Genomic DNA, 15,950 nt, shown 5'->3' with positions numbered 1-15,950 from the left:
ATCATAGCTGGGAAGCATAAGTGGTCAAGAAAATCAGCAACACTTTGAAAAACTTGGAAAATATTGAAAATCATACAGTTAATATAAATCAACTGGTGAAAGTTATATATTGTATAAGAAAGGGGAGGATTTCTATTGACAATTCTGTTGTCTGCTTTCTACCAACTATTTTTTTTTTTCATTTCTCCAATCTTCAAGGGGAATTTTTAAACAGTTACTGAGAGGAGACTTAAAAAGAATGAGGAGACTTAAAAAGCTTCATTCTCTCTGTTTCATTATTGGCATAAACATGTAAGTCCAAACCCAGAATTTAATTTACAGCAGCCCTGCTTTTCTCACTCCAATATACAAAAGAAGATCCAAAAATACGAAGTGGACTTTTGTTTTTGCCTCCTCACTGGTGTCTTCAAGTGTGTGTGTGTGTGTGTGTGTGTGTGTGTGTGTGTGTGTGTATGTATATATATGTATGTACGTTTATATATATATATGTATATATATATATGTATATGTATGTGTGTGTGTGTGTGTGTGTGTGTATATATATATATATTTGTTGTTGTTGTTAATTGTGAAAGACCCATCACGACCCCATGGACAACGTTCCTCCAGGTTTTCCTGTCCTCTACCATCTTCTGGAGTCCATTTAAGTTCACACCTACTGCTTCAGTGTGTGTGTGTGTGTGTGTGTGTGTGTGTGTGTGAGAGAGAGAGAGAGAGAGAGAGAGAGAGAGAGAGAGAGAGAGAGAGAGAGAGAGGAAGAGAGAGAGAGAGAGAGAGATCAACCCTAACTGCTCTTTAGAAGGCCAGATCCTGAAGTTGAAACTCAAATACTTTGGCCACCTAATGAGAAGGAAGGACTCACTGGAGAAGGGCCTAATGCTGGGAAAGATTGAGGGCAATAGAAAAATGGGACGACAGAGAATGAGATGGCTGGATGGAGTCACTGAAGCAGTAGGTATGAACTTAAATGGACTCCAGAAGATGGTAGAGGACAGGAAGACCTGGAGGAACATTGTCCATGGGGTTGCGATGGGTCGGACACGACTTCGCAATTAACAACAACAACAAAATATATATATTTAAAAAATTAAAAAATACATGTATATGAAATATTTAGCTAATCAAAAATTCTAATGGTCTGTGGGAAGTTAACAAACAGAACAGCTAAATAAGTCAAACTCATTCCTGCTGAGTGGTTTGACTGGGGAATGTTTTTCCTGACGCCTGGTGACATGTTGAAAGGAGGCAGAAGACAGCCAGAGAAGAAATACAAGGGGTTGGAGTTTTCAGCAAATAAAAATTGGGTGAATTTTGTGGGGACTAACAGATCTGCAGGAGCACATTATGTGATACTACTTGTAATGTCAACTTCCAATGGGGACTTATGATGGACTGAGGCTCTCTAAACTTGCAGGGGTTCTCAACCTTGGCAACTTTAAGACTTGTGGACTTCAACTCCCAGAATTCCTCAGAATTCCTCAGCCAGCCACAAAAAAATTAGTGGTGAATGACAGGATTCACCACTGGTCAGACCTGGAAGGTGTGCTGGATAAGCATCAAAAGACTGCTTCTTTTGGAATGCAGTTCCTGAGCAAACAGAGATTCTTTCATTATCATCTTTGTTAAAAAAGCTCTGGGAAGTAGATTAACTGTTCATCATCGTTAAATAGAATAGGGTTAAATTTAGGGTTAAGAGGAATGAGTATTAAAGAATTAGTGGGCATTAAGAAAAGTATTAACTCTAAGACCATCCAGATAATTTTGGGACCAAGCAGGATGTGAATCCAAGTCTCTTTTGGCCAGTGCATCACATTGTTTCTCGCTGCCATTTCTCAGGATTACTCTTTTACAAAGAATTGGCATTTTTTAAATTAAAGTTGCATTTCCAACCATCTTGTGACAAAATGTATTGTGCTAAATGGATTACATTTTGATAAAACAATGATAGCATTGCCAAGAAATGATCCACATATCGGTAACAGCTATATAGCAAACCCTAAAACTGCTGTTGGAATTTAAATTTACCATAAATTGTTAGAATCAAGGACATTTAGTAATAAATAAATGTATATTAATAATATTAAAGCTACACCAGTGTGAGAGTCACATAAACTAATATTCAGAGTGCACAGTTCAATTCTAGCCTGAAATGATTAAAATCTAGAATTTGAGACTTAATTTTTTTCAAGTCTGTAAAAAGAAGGGTTTATTGTATATTACTGAGTAGTCTAAGAATATATATGAAATCAGGTTTCAACTATGAAGGAAAAAATTGTGTAAACAAGCCAATTTGGACTCTGCCAATTATAAAACAGAGAGAATGGGATGAACCAAAAGGCAAGGGCCACATATGAACCTTCTCCCCATTAGAGTTTCCCATTCCAAGCTATATTTTATTATTATTTTTTCCCTCATGAGATTTACATAAGCATAAAGGAGGCATCAAAAATACTGGAAAATTATATTTTAAATGAAAAAACATAGGAAATAGAACAGGATTTCACTTCTCCTCCAATCTGCCCACCATATCTACTTTGACCCTGTGCTTACAATTATGCATAGGACTGAGTCTATTAGCTTGATCCAGCTTTAGAAAATCTTCTGTTGTTGGGATTTATTCTTAGGTTAATGTTAACTGGATTGTGGCCTAAGAGGTAAAAAGACTAGTGAGGGACAAAACTCTTGTTTTTCAGTCATAGTCTCATCAAAGAAAATATTTATCTCTAGGAAATTATTTGTAAAAGCCAAACCAGATGTTTTACCCAGATAAACAAAAGTCTTCCAATTTTTTTTATGAAAAGCAACCATAGGCCCTGCAAGTATAAGTAAATGAGCAATAACTGCTTAATCCGTCTCCTTCCAGCTGCCTGTTGTTCTGTTAAAAATGTACACCCATTCACTTTTCCATCCCTAGAAAAAATGTTCTTGTACTCATGATTTCCTATGCAAACAAAAAAATTGTTTGGCTGCCAATGCTCATGCTTATCCTCCAAGATTGTTTTTAAAAATTTGCTATGTACGATCATCATGGATTCTGACCTATGATGACTTTTGAGTCATACAAAATATTACATACAACTGAACTAGGGGTGCAATTTTATACATACTTTCCAGGAGGTAAGATTTAGAGAACACATCTGGACTTCTCAGTAGACATTTGTTTATTTATTTAGCTTATTCTTCCATTCAAAGTAATCCTAAAATAGCCTACATCGTTACAAAATAAATCAACATAAGACGACTCACAGTAAACACTATAAAACACAGTGGGCACTTAAAAACCCAGCCTGGATTAATAACTGCCTTTGAATTGGGCTAAAAATAATGTATAAATTATATACTATTAATATGCTCTTATTTATTTATTTGGATTTGTTATACCACCCACTTCCATCATGGCTATACATAAATTCAAAACATATATTAAAAACACAAGAAAAAAAATCACATCTGCCTGGACCAAGACAACAGTCCTCAACATGCAAGAAAAATTCAACAGGGGCTCTTATTAATATATAACATGGTTTATATTGTACCTGTGTAAAATGGGAAGAATAGAATATATTCTATTGCTTTCAAAATGACTAAATCAAACAAATCACCAAATCACATTCTTCACAGCCAGATATTCGCCTAGTATATAACTAGTTAAAAGGTTGGTCTACTCTAAAAGTCTTCTATTCTCACCTAACAAAACTGGATTCTCTTTTTCCAAGCTGTGATGTTCCTTCACTGTCCTTTCACTATTATATCTTATCTAATTTGCTGTCTTCGTTCCTTGGAACAGTCTCTTTTTTTCATACAGATGTCCTCCATCTGTCTGTTTCTTCCACGACCCAAGCCAGGCCCATTCAGCATTCCTGAACTATGCTGCATCCCCAACTATCTACTTTTTTTCTTCTTCTTAGTAGGTCAGGGACACAACTATGATTGATACCTTGGAAACCAGAAGTGTAAATTCCCCTCAACACTGAAAAATTGTTGTTTGGTTATCATTTAAATATTTCTAAGTTATTTTATCTTGGAAATAAGATAAATTCCTAAGAAATTAGGATTTCATGCTCAGCCCAAATCTTCCCCTCCCTTCTTCAGCAAAGAAAAAAAAACTACATTAAGTTTTATAAATAAGTTAGCACACTAATAGCATTTTAGATTATTCAAAAAAAAAAAAGGCGACGGAGAGATCTAACAAATCTAACTCAGTGCCAGATAACGCGCAGGGTGGGAATTAGATTTGGGGGGGGGGGGAAGAAGAAGAAAATAGCCATTTGCTTTCGCTACCCTATTTCCTCTCCAAATACGTTGGACTCCAAATGTCCCCTATCACAATATTTATGGATGTTGCAGTCCAACGCATTTCGAGAGCCGACGAAGGCGCGCGGAATTAGCAGCAAAAGTAAGTTGAGAGAGGCGCGCCGCCTTCCCCCCGCCGCCTTCCTGAGCGAAGCTCACCCTGACCGCAGGCGCCCCGCTGGATAGCGATGACGGGCAGCTGATGCTGGCTTTCGGAAAGCCGGCTAGCGGTCCGCAGCTGGCACAGGTTGTCGTAGCTCTTTCCATCGGTGCCACACACCGGCTCGGTACTGGCACACACGCAATGGCCGGCTTTGGCTCGCCGGCGCACCGTGGCCGAAGCCGCCACTCCGGGTCCTCCGGGCGACAGCACACAGAACAGCCCTTCGGCACACGACGGCTCCCCGTACGGCGACCCTCCGCAAGACTCGCCCTCTTGTGCGGCACACACAAGGCAGCAGCCGCAGGAGTCGAGCGTCTGCCCGCTTCCCGCACACTCGGCGGGCACCTCAGGGCACCGCGAGTGGTCGCAGCGGTCGGGGCAAGCCCGCTCTTCGTAACGTCGCCCGAAGACTTGAGCCAAGCTGCCCGGGAGCAGGAGCAAGAAGAGGCACGGCCACCAGCCGCTCGGCGCCAAAGGCCACAGAAAGGCTTTCATTGCTTCCACACAAGAAGGCGCGGAAAGTGCAGCGAGCGAAACACGCGCAACTGACTGGGACAGCGCGGCCGATGTGGGGAAGGAGGGTCCTGGCGCGCGGGGAGAGCCGGGAGTTGGAAGCGCTGCCTGGCAAAAGCGCGGCGAGCAACTGAGGAGGGAAGCGCTGCTTTAAAAGGAGCCGGCGCCGCCGGAGAGGTGGATACACGCGTGGAGAACGCCGCTGACTTGAGGAGCCGATTGGGAGGAGACTTGGCGCCGCCGTTATACAAGGCCGTTATACAAGGCCGAAGGAAATCTGCTACCGCGCCAAGTGGGAGTGCAAACTGCTGCAAGCTCTCACAGAATTTTTTTTTCACCTCTTTTCACAGGTTTTTTTTTATTAATATTTTTCTTATTAATATTGAAAGGCGTGGCTCTCGGGTTTATATCAGCTCACCATACTTGCCATAAGAATTTTTTTTTCATAATTTCTGTAATTGTTTATACCTAGAAGAGGAACAGGCGGTATTAGGGTCGTTCCGTTAACTCTATTCTGTGCCGTTTTCTATAAGTAGATCATCCTATTAGCCAACCTAGAGTTCTACACTCAGATTCATCCTATTGCCTGTAAAGTGCACCACAATGTTGCAGGAAGGGGGTGAGGGGTGACCCTAAGCCAGGGGTAGTCAACCTTGGCTCTTTTATGATTTGTGGACTTCAACTCCCAGAATTCCTGAGCTAGCCATGCTGGCTCAGGAATTCTCGGAGTTGAAGTCCATGAGTCATAAAAGAGTCAAGGTTGCCTATCCCTGCCCTAAGCGTTTTAAAAATCCTGGTCCAAGATACTTCCGAAGTTTTCTTCTAACTCTTTATTCTTGGACTTCCTCCATTAAATCTGCCAACAGATAGTTTGAAATGTTCACCCAGGTCTTGGTCGATCTCTAATAATTTTCCTTCAGGAAGGTTAACACATGTATTTGTGGCCCATGCAAATGCATAAATGATCTTAAGCTCTGTACAAATTGGACCAAAAATGCAGTTTTAAAAAATGACATGCTTATGTTCAAGAATTAACATAGTTTGGCCTACTAGCAAAGCAATTGGAACAGCCTAGCACTAGATGCAGTGGTGGTGCCAATAAGCACAGCCTATTGACTTTTTCCCCACATTCTCCTCACCACTTGGAAGCTGTCTGTTTAATTGTTTCTACAACCTATGTACTTTATATTTCAGTTTGTAAACACTCTCACATGAAAAAGTTATAAGGCACCACAAAACTATTTCTACTAGTTTATCAAAATGTGACTTTTCCAGAATATTTACGTTTGTTGGCTAAAATGGCCTGTGTTTTTCAGAAAAGAGCCCGCTGTGGGTCATATTTGAGATGCGCACTTCCAATGGGATCAGTATATTCTGTCTTAAACACTGACTTCCAGGAAAGTTTCAAATTTCTGGGACACAGAAAAGCATTCTTTGTCCTCAGAATACCTTCCTATGCTGCTGCTAATACATTTGCAGTATCGCACAAAAAAAAAAAAAAAAAAAGTGCTGGAGCACAACCAGCTCGCTACTTAGCTAAGGAAAAGTTAGGGCATTTGCTGACATTCAAGACAGCCTTTTCAAATGCTAAGTGAAGATACAGAGTGTTGCAAATAGATTTTGCTCTCAGAAAAGTTAGAATACTTGAGAGTCCTTCTTATCTCAAGCAAGATGGTGATATGTTTTTCCTATTCTGTTATGAATAGAAAATACTATGGGAAATATAGGAAATACTACTGAGGAAGGCAAGTGAAGAACATCCCAGAAATCTCAGCTTGGATTCTTCTTACTGTCCCACAAAGCCATTAGCTACCCTATAAAGAGGGCAGCTGTCTGTTACTTGCTTTTAACTGTTTATTTTGTTTACAATCCATATTATTTGTAAACTTTTTGGGAATACTTTCAGCCTACAAGACGTGACATAAATAATAAGAAATACATAAGGGAAAATCATTGACACTTTTTGTCAGTTTATCTTAGAATGGGTAACATCTCAAGAAAAAAACTCTTTTGGGCATAGCTCCAGTACTAAGGTAGCAGTGAAGTAGTTATAGCCCACCAAGTATTATTGAATCACAATTCCTGGTAGCAGAACATTTGGCCCCAATAACCATAACTTTCAGAAGTTATAGTTCATTTACCAGGTGTTCCATCTTCTCTCATATTAAAAACAGGACTTCTTCCAATGGCATAGTAAAATGCATGTGGAATCCCCAACAGGATTTTAAGCTAGCTAGAATGACCAGCTTTACTCTGGCTGGAAGCTTCCTTCAAGTTTCTTTCCTGATAATTTTTCTGCACTGTTACACAGTTTAAAGGGGTTCTGTTTTCTAATTTGGGGTGTTATTTCATTTTTTTATTTATCCAATTTAAACATCACTTATCTCATTTGCAGAGTCTGCTATGTAATCTTTTTGAATTTTCATCTGAACTTTTAAATACGTTTCATGGAGGGTAGTCAAGTTTTCTTGAATAAGCTATGGTTTCTTTACCCTCATTCTTTAGCATCATTCAAGGTTAACTTGTCTCGTATGAGGACTGCACATATGACAACACATGTGTACAAATTGGCAAATTTAATAACATGGTCTGACAGCAGATCATACCAAGATGTTTCAGCAATAGTTTTTTAATAACCTAGTTTTAACCACTGAGGAATATTATCTCTTTAAAATGTCGCTGGTAATAAGACTAGTTGTAGTAATGATGCAAAGTTTTTTAATGTTTGCTTTTTGATTGATTAAAAATATCAATTTTAAGATTTCTGGTGAATCTGAAGGGAAGAACTAAAATAGTTTGCAAAAATTGTTTCATTCATTGAACAATTTGTGTTTAGATGTAAATGTAGTAGTCTGATAAGATTATTATAATTCATTATTTATCTCAATTTATTAACAAGTGTGACACAGAAAACACCACAGGTTTCAAATAAGTTAACAATTTTCTTCAATTTTATATAAAAAAGTACTGATAAATTAAAAGTCCTGACAATTTGCCAACCACAAGCATTTCCCACATTACTGAATTACCTAAGCAGTTTGATTTTAAAGGAATCCATAAGATTGCTGCTGTGATTACAATTCACTATTGAAAACTGGTAATATTCAAAGAATAAAATGAACATGCAATGTGAAAATTGTACCAGAACCAGTAAACCTAGCACAACATCAAGGTGTGGCAACGCAACAAACAATCCAACTCAGTTTCTTCCACAAAATATGTATTGTGAAAAATAAGGTCTTTCACACATTTGCTAAATCTGTTACAAGTTAAAATGTTATTCTCCTGAATTAGACTGAACGGAACATTTACCTTAATTCACATATAACTGAGAAGGCAAATAAAATGTCATTTACAAACACTGCTTGTAAATATTTAGCTTATAATTGAGAAATATAAAGGACTGCTATATTGGAGCAATCTGAAATAACATCACAGAAATTTGGCATTCTACCTTTTTAGGCCTTGTCCATTTTTATTTCAATTTTTAATATATACAGATTTGATCCATATAACTTTCTATAAATGTAGTTAGTATATTTAACAATGGAATAATGTATTCTTGAAAGGCAAACTCTGTAGCAAATTTCCACAATCACAATTGCTGGACTCAAGTGATCCAAACTGTTTATTTGATGACAAACAGAATTATAGTTAAGTTGGAACAACAGTGAAAATTCCCAACGAGACAAACTTAATGAAAAACCTGGAAAGTGATTGAGTCAGTTTGTATCGTTTATATAAAATACCTATACCTTTTGAGTTTATGTGAAAAAACAAACTAGGGTGGCAAAATGTTCTCTTGTCCAAGGGCCAAACGACTCTTCTTGCAAATATAAAAGCTTCATAGATAAAGCCTGAGATCAAGATTTTGTGGGGACGTTATTGGGGAAATGAATCTGGAAGCTAAAGACCATTTAGTTAAAGGCAGTTAAAACGAACATAAATCAAACATATAATATTAGCACAGACAAATGAACTGCAAATGAAAATGTCATGTTTCAAGCAGGTCAACCCAACTCATGACAGTAGAAGAGTTGGGTGTACAAAATAAACACATAATTGGACTTCTAATATTACTCTATACAGCCTCTTATACCTATGGCACACAGAAAGCAGATATGGGCCAGTCTCTCTCTCAGCCCAACCTACTTAGCAGAATTTTTATTGTTGAGGAAAAGAGGAAGAGACAGGAGTATTAGGTATGTTCACCACCTTGAGTTACTTATAAAAGTAATAAAAGCAGGATAAAAATCTAATAAAAGCAGGAATGTGCTGGTCACTGCTTAACTCAATGGTTCTTAAACTGATTCAATTACTTCTCTTACCTGTTCCAAATAATATCACTATCCCCACAAAAAAAAAAAAATCCAGACTCTGTTTTTTATACAGGCATCTTGGCAGCATCAGTTCCAAACTGGATCCTTGATTCACAAACACTCAATTACAAATTGTTCCATTACCCTCAATTACTCCATTGGGGAAAAGTACCCTCCCCCACCCACTTACGAACCACTGGTCTAATTGAAGTTCTCTAACAAGATAAAAGGTTTTTAGCTCCCGTTGCTACTATAATTTAAGCAAGCAAGTAACAAGTATTTTTAAAATTTGAATATCTTTTAAAAGCTGTGACAATATGTACAGTCTAGTCAGCTGAGTAAAAATCTATATTTCTTCCTGAAATGGAGAGGGTTGTGGAATCATCCCCTTTCTACCATTTTAGTAGATAGTAATGAGAATCTGAAGGGATTAACTTAAGGCAGTGGTTCTCAACCTTTCTAATGCCACGACCCCATAATACAGTTCCACATGTTGTGGTGACCCCCAACCACTTATACATCACAGGGTGCCAGGGGCGTGGCCAAAGAAAAGGGGGGAAAAATGGCAGACAGCCTTGCTTGGCGACCCCGTGAAATGGTCGTTCGACCCCAAATGGGGTCCCGACCCACAGGTTGAGAACCACTGACTTAAGGGAACATCCCTTTCAACTAATTTGAAAATTTTGGCTTTTGCTTCACTAAGACATAAGTCAAAAGAACGCCTACTTCATTAGAATAGTGGAGGATTTTTTTTTGTTTAAATATTTCCATTCATTCTTTATGATTTTTCAAACATAACTTACACAAAAATATGAATTGCATAAAGAAGCAGCATGTGAACCTTTGGGCATTTTGTTGATTAAACAGATTTTTTCACTACCTAACTATAAAATAGTACATTCTTTGTTTGATCAATTATCCAACATCACCTTAAACCTATTATTATTTGTCATTGGAACTGAACAAATATCCAGTCTGAAAACCATTATGCACAGCTTAGATACCTGTATGCTGGAAACCGTACTAGCATTTCACCTTATACACAGGCTGAACCATATCACACAAGGCTCAAAACCAAAAAAATAAATCTATCTAACCCCCAAACTTTTAACTTATCATGAAGAAAGAACCCACAGGCACTTTTAATAAATACAGTGCACAGAAGTTACAGGCCACAGTTGCATGATGGAATAATTCAGTACCAATTAATAGCATGAAGCAGAGTTTGTTCAGTCTTTTACTGACCAAAATACAAAATGAGAACCAGTTACAACTCACTGAATTGGGAGGGGGGGGGTGGAGATCACACAAGAGAAAATAAAATTTTGAACAATAGTTTTAAATAATTAATGCAAAGCCCATTATAAAATATTTTAGTTAAACCTTTAAAAGATTTAATAGTTTATGTTCCCTATTTTTTTAAAAATCTACATAATACCTTTATTTTGGTGGTCCATCAATATCCAAATGTGCAAAAGTTACAATTTACCTTTAGGAGTGCATCAAAAATAGGCTTAGTATTCAAAATAGCTGTATTATGGTAATGTAAATTTCACAGCACCAGTTTTCTGTAATTCTAAAGGATTTGGATTCTATGAAAGGGCAGTGATTTACAAAGTATTTATCAGGAGCTCCAATTAAGTCAGCACATTTAGGTTACCGTAAATAATCTGTGGGCCTTTCTTATAAGCTTTCTTTTCTCATAGAGATTCTCACTTATTGTACTTTAACAAATATTATATTTGTTATGAGCAGGTTTTGTGCCTTGAATACATAGATTGCTCAAATCTAAGCATTCACTGTAAGGAAAACATACCTCATTTCAGATACTGCAGCATGGTGTTTTTCTTAATATTCTTAACATGAAATATACTTAACATGAAAAATCTCTTTGCATAGGAAAAGTGCATTACATTGCGTCTACTGTTACACTCTGCAGTCCTGACAATCAAAGAATACTGTATACATAGATCCAGATGCCCCAAAAAACTGTGCCAGTATTTTTAGAAAATAAGCCGATTTGGTTAACAATAGCCTGAATTACAAGATCATTAAGCTGTAAATTGGCTTTGAAAAATAGCATTAAAGAGTTTTTTTTTTTTCAGTTTTGCCAAACTGATGATGAAGAGCAGCTGGTACCTTGCTTAAATAACTTTTAGATCAAGTATCATATTTCGGCCCCTCTCTATCAAAATGATTTGTCATCAGGGTACAGAAAAAGCAAAAAGTCTGCTCCGATACACAGTGCAAGGCAGCATATAACTATTAAAACATACAAAATTTTGAATGTATGCATACAGAAAGGTCAACATAAGCAACATTCTATGTTTTGTTCTTTCTATCTTTGGCTAAAAGTCTGAGAAAGGAAATTCAAGGACCAAAACAATTCTTAATTTTCCAGACTCTTCCCCATCATTACACATCACTAACTGGAAGGCTTGCATCATCCAGATCCACTGGATCAGGATCCTGTTCCTGAGTGCCATTTTTATTTTGAGGTTCCAATAGAGCCTGTAAAGTCACTTTGGAAGTTGAGTTTCTTGAAGGGACAGCCTGGATCTTGAAGCTCCCTGATTTGGACGTGGTAAAAGATTCATGAAATCTTCGCTTCTCCAAGACAAGGGGTTTGCTGTTAAAGGTTTGGACCAAAGTGGGGCGGTGAGTGGTTGTGGAATGTGAGGTGGCTGCTGCTGTTTTTGCAGGACAGCTGGATTCTGAACAGCTGGAATGCTCCTGTAAAGGAGAAGTAATTATCTGATTAAGTTGGTCATTTACTCCATATTAATTACTCAATTCAGACCTACGTCACTGAAATAATGAAAAGGGAAATACGAAGCAAGGCATAAGAGCACAAAGCAGAAGCTTCTCCGATGCAGCACAATATTAAGATTGTAAGCATACAGCATTGTGTAACAGCAAGCTGAAACAGCCAAGACAAATCCCTAAATCTAGTGTGATATTATTTTTAATTCTGAAAGTGCAATTGGACTGAGTTATTATGCCCAATGCTATCAATCTCCCAGCAGAACAGATTTCTGCCTTACTTTCCCCATGCCCATTGTGAGCATACCACTGGCAGCATTTTGAAGAAACTGTCGATTTTGAGAATTTGCAAATAGGATTAAATACTTCTTGAAATCTAATGCTAAGACAATTTCAAGAAACTAATCCCATAAATTTATACAAAGTGTATTCACTTGTAAAAAAGAAGTATAATTAAATTCTTAAAATTCTATTTTAAAATTTATATTGTAGGAATCATCTAAGTAAAGGAAGATAAAGAAAAAACTTGGTACTTTGTTTCAAAAGTAATAAATTTATCAGAAATAAATATGTTTAACACAAAATGATTGTGTAAAATAATTTCCAAATACGAACTTCTTTTCTAAAGTGAATACTATATAAACATTTCTATAACATTTTTAAATTAAATTCAAGCAAGATTTGTGCTGGAGCAGCATTTCAAATATTTCAATTGGTAGTTTTGTGATAAGATACAACTTTTGTGATTAGAATATAAAAAACGTATATTCATTGTTTTGATTAACCATAGGTTAGTTAATCAAAATAATGCAAGCTATAACAATCTCTGCATCTTGACTAATGATCCCATGCATATATATTGTAAAAACCATGCAGGTTGGTCAATTATCTTTTTTTTTAGTGTGCACACTTTATATGCACACATTTAACTATTAGGCTCTGAGAGGCTTTTACTTAGCTGTGTTTTAAAATGATTAAATTCAAATATGAACTCTCATGCAAATTAGGCCAAATGTAGCTTTTCTCTCCATGTATTTGCTACTAGAGCTTTTCTTCTCAATGAAAGGAACAGAGACTTCAGCAGCAAGTGAATGTTCGCCATTCTGAAAAATAGATTTTATTTACAAAGATCAAATTTAATAGCCAATGGAAAATATTTCAGAAGTTAGTAATTTCATGGTGATAATGATCAACAGAAGACACCACAAGATTCATCATTTTATGTAGTGTTAATAAATGTTCTGGACTGCAGCCCTCTGTTAAAATGGCAGGTTTACATGAGAGCCCACATACGTGCTGCATTCACCAATTCTTGATGTATACCTCTGTATACAAGGATTCGACAGCCTTCTGGCCTGCCGCATCTGGAACACAGTGCAAAGCTAAGATTAGAGTAACCTAAACTTGAGAAGAAGAAGGGAGGAAGAGAGGAAAAGACAGGGAAAGGAAGAACTGCTGACAGCCACTAGTAGAGTTATTCCACCACAAAAATTAAAAAAAAACCACCAAAGACACAAAGGAATACCCATTCCCAATAACTTTTCCATTAACCAAAATGCATTCATTCCCAGAGAGAGAGTTTCTAAAGGATAGTGGCAATTGATTAGGCTGTTTTAATCAGTTTTTGCAAAAAAGGTGAAAATTGGAGTAAGAAACACAATTGTTTTAATATCTCTATGCTGTATACAAGTTAGAATAAATATCTAGTATATTGACAGAAATAAAAAACAATATTGCTATATATGAATGGCTAAGAATGGTTTAAAAAAAGAATCAACAGAGTACTACATTATAGCAATTAGATACTCATTAGAATAAACCTGTGTTCTATTGAAAAAATATGTCATCTATGGAACAATTACATAATTACTGACACTTACAACAGTTTGGCAATATTAGCCATTGTAAGTCCAGTTGTTCAAAAAGGAAATCTAGAATCCTTTTGAAAGCACAAATTAGTTCTGTGCTTAGAGGCCTGTAAACTGAAAGTTACAAAGAATTCTATTCCAAGGTGCTTTAAATCAGTTTAGGGACGTCTCAAGCACAAAATTCAGAAAATGATCATATAAATTCACAAATTTCTTTGTGGTCAAATTAAGAGAGGAGAGTTTAACGTATAAATATTAAGATAATACAGAAAGATAGAAATACGAGTATTTTTAAGATTAGCATTGAATCAAAAACGTAACAGTCTATGCAAGTTGTAATTCATGCAAATGTATTACCCCAGATCTAGGAAAGGGTTGACTAAAAAATAAGTGCAGTACTGATTACTGGTGAAGTGTCATAATTTAAGTTGTTTAAAAACATACGGAAGCTGCTGATCTTCCAGGTCCTCGCTGGGCTACTATTGCACCAGAAATTGCTTTAATCCAACTATGCATGTCTTCTGGGCTATCGGCCTAAAATAAGAATAATATAAAACTGTTGTAGAATTTCAGTTTTAGATTTAAACATATTTTACCTATACAACCTAAGAATATATCAAACATTTTCCTCATGAATGAATTTAAAACATTTAATCTAGACTGATAGAAATAGACTTTTCATGAAAAAGATGAGGATTTACTATAATAGTGTATTTAAAGCATAGTTCATAACATCACTGTCTCTATTTTAGAAATAGTTATATAAAGCAATTTTCTACATCCTGTGAAGAAAAATCCTGGCAGGTGACCATAGCTATTTTCAAATATTTTTCAATGAATAGAAATATGAAAAGCCCATTAATAATTATTACAGCTTCCTTGTTGCCAATTTAACTACTGAAGAGGATTTATCAGTATGTTATTTAATTTAAACTCAAAGCACAATCAACTGAAATTATATGAATAATTTATAATGTTCTAAACAAGGAATGAAAACAGGATATTGCAAACATCATTGGGAAAAAGAAGAAAGTTGTTTATGAGAAAACCCAAGTAATTATAATGAAAAGAAGTATACTGCTATGGCATTAAAAAAAAAAACCTTTCATAAACAGACCAACAGACCATTGTTAATGACATGGCATCACCATAGCACACAAACCAACTAAAACCTTCCAAAACATCTTAAGTAAACCAAGCAGTCCAATGAAAAAAGAAAAAAAAAAAGCAGGAATCATTTATAACAGGGGTTTCAAACTGCCGGCCAGTGACTGGTTTCATCATACTGAAGCTGCGCCCACCCCATTGCAGCAATGCAAAAAGAGTCACGATACGTTGCAACACGTGATGTGACGTGTTGACACCAGTGATCTATAACATACAATGTAAGGACTGTAATAGCCACTATGTAGGATAGACAGGTACATCTATGAACATCGACTACAAGTCAGAAGATGTTGTGATTCCTCGCCAGCCAGTGGACCCGGCAGCTGAGTCAGAGTAATCAGAGGAGGAGAAGGGACCTGGAGTGACATCAGAGTCAGAGGAAGGCTCTGAGGAGCTCCAAGACTTACAGTCTGATGAGGAGCCTGGGGTGGCTCCAAAGGCAAAGGAGAAGGCATTAGGAAGCCACGCCTTAGCTGCATAATAAAAGGGAAGGTGTGGGAGGTGCTGATTGCTGAAGGCAACCGTTTATGTTGAGGATCAAGTTTCTGTGAACTGCGTTTTGTTTGCCTTGGACATTGACTCAGGTCTGTGAATAATAAAAGGGGATTGTTTTTTTCCTACGGTTCCAGCCTGCTTGTTGGAAGAGGGGTTTCTCCTTTTCAGCTTAACAAGGACTCACATAGGCTGGGACAGAACAGAAGATATGGGTTAGACTCATATCTTACAATACATGGGTTAGACCAGACATGTCAAATTTGCGACGTCACGTGACATCGCGAGACGTATCAGGAGAATTTTGCCATTGCCATTGCAACTTCCGGATGATGCGTCCGGCCTGCGGGCCGGCAGTTTGACATCCCTGGG

At 37.0% G+C, this 15,950-nt stretch overlaps 2 protein-coding genes across 6 annotated transcripts in view; both read right to left on the bottom strand.

The window, feature by feature from the left end:
* HTRA1 (HtrA serine peptidase 1) overlaps positions 1-5,207 on the bottom strand; it is a 41,556-nt gene extending 36,349 nt beyond the window's left edge. The window contains exon 1 of the mRNA XM_039338038.1: positions 4,453-5,207. Within this exon, the coding sequence (XP_039193972.1) occupies positions 4,453-4,951 (499 nt within the window). The 5' untranslated portion in view covers positions 4,952-5,207. The remainder of the gene's footprint in view (positions 1-4,452) is intronic.
* A 2,626-nt stretch (positions 5,208-7,833) lies between these two features.
* The window catches only part of PLEKHA1 (pleckstrin homology domain containing A1), a 47,328-nt gene continuing 39,211 nt past the window's right edge, over positions 7,834-15,950 (bottom strand). For 3 of the 5 annotated variants that reach the window (XM_039337423.1, XM_039337510.1, XM_039337787.1), the window contains 2 exons: positions 14,364-14,453; positions 7,834-12,021 (listed from right to left, as the gene is read on the bottom strand). In XM_039337423.1, the coding sequence (XP_039193357.1) occupies positions 11,704-12,021; positions 14,364-14,453 (408 nt within the window). In that variant the 3' untranslated portion in view covers positions 7,834-11,703. Of the gene's footprint in view, positions 12,022-13,344; positions 13,416-14,363; positions 14,454-15,950 lie in introns of all 5 variants that reach the window. The other 2 variants (XM_039337599.1, XM_039337689.1) reach the window with 2 other exon arrangements.

Source organism: Crotalus tigris, unplaced genomic scaffold, assembly GCF_016545835.1.
Source record: "Crotalus tigris isolate CLP2741 ecotype Arizona unplaced genomic scaffold, ASM1654583v1 scf7180000017536.10889498, whole genome shotgun sequence".
NCBI classification, from domain to species: Eukaryota; Metazoa; Chordata; class Lepidosauria; order Squamata; family Viperidae; genus Crotalus; species Crotalus tigris.
This window is presented reverse-complemented; position numbering and strand designations above follow the sequence as displayed.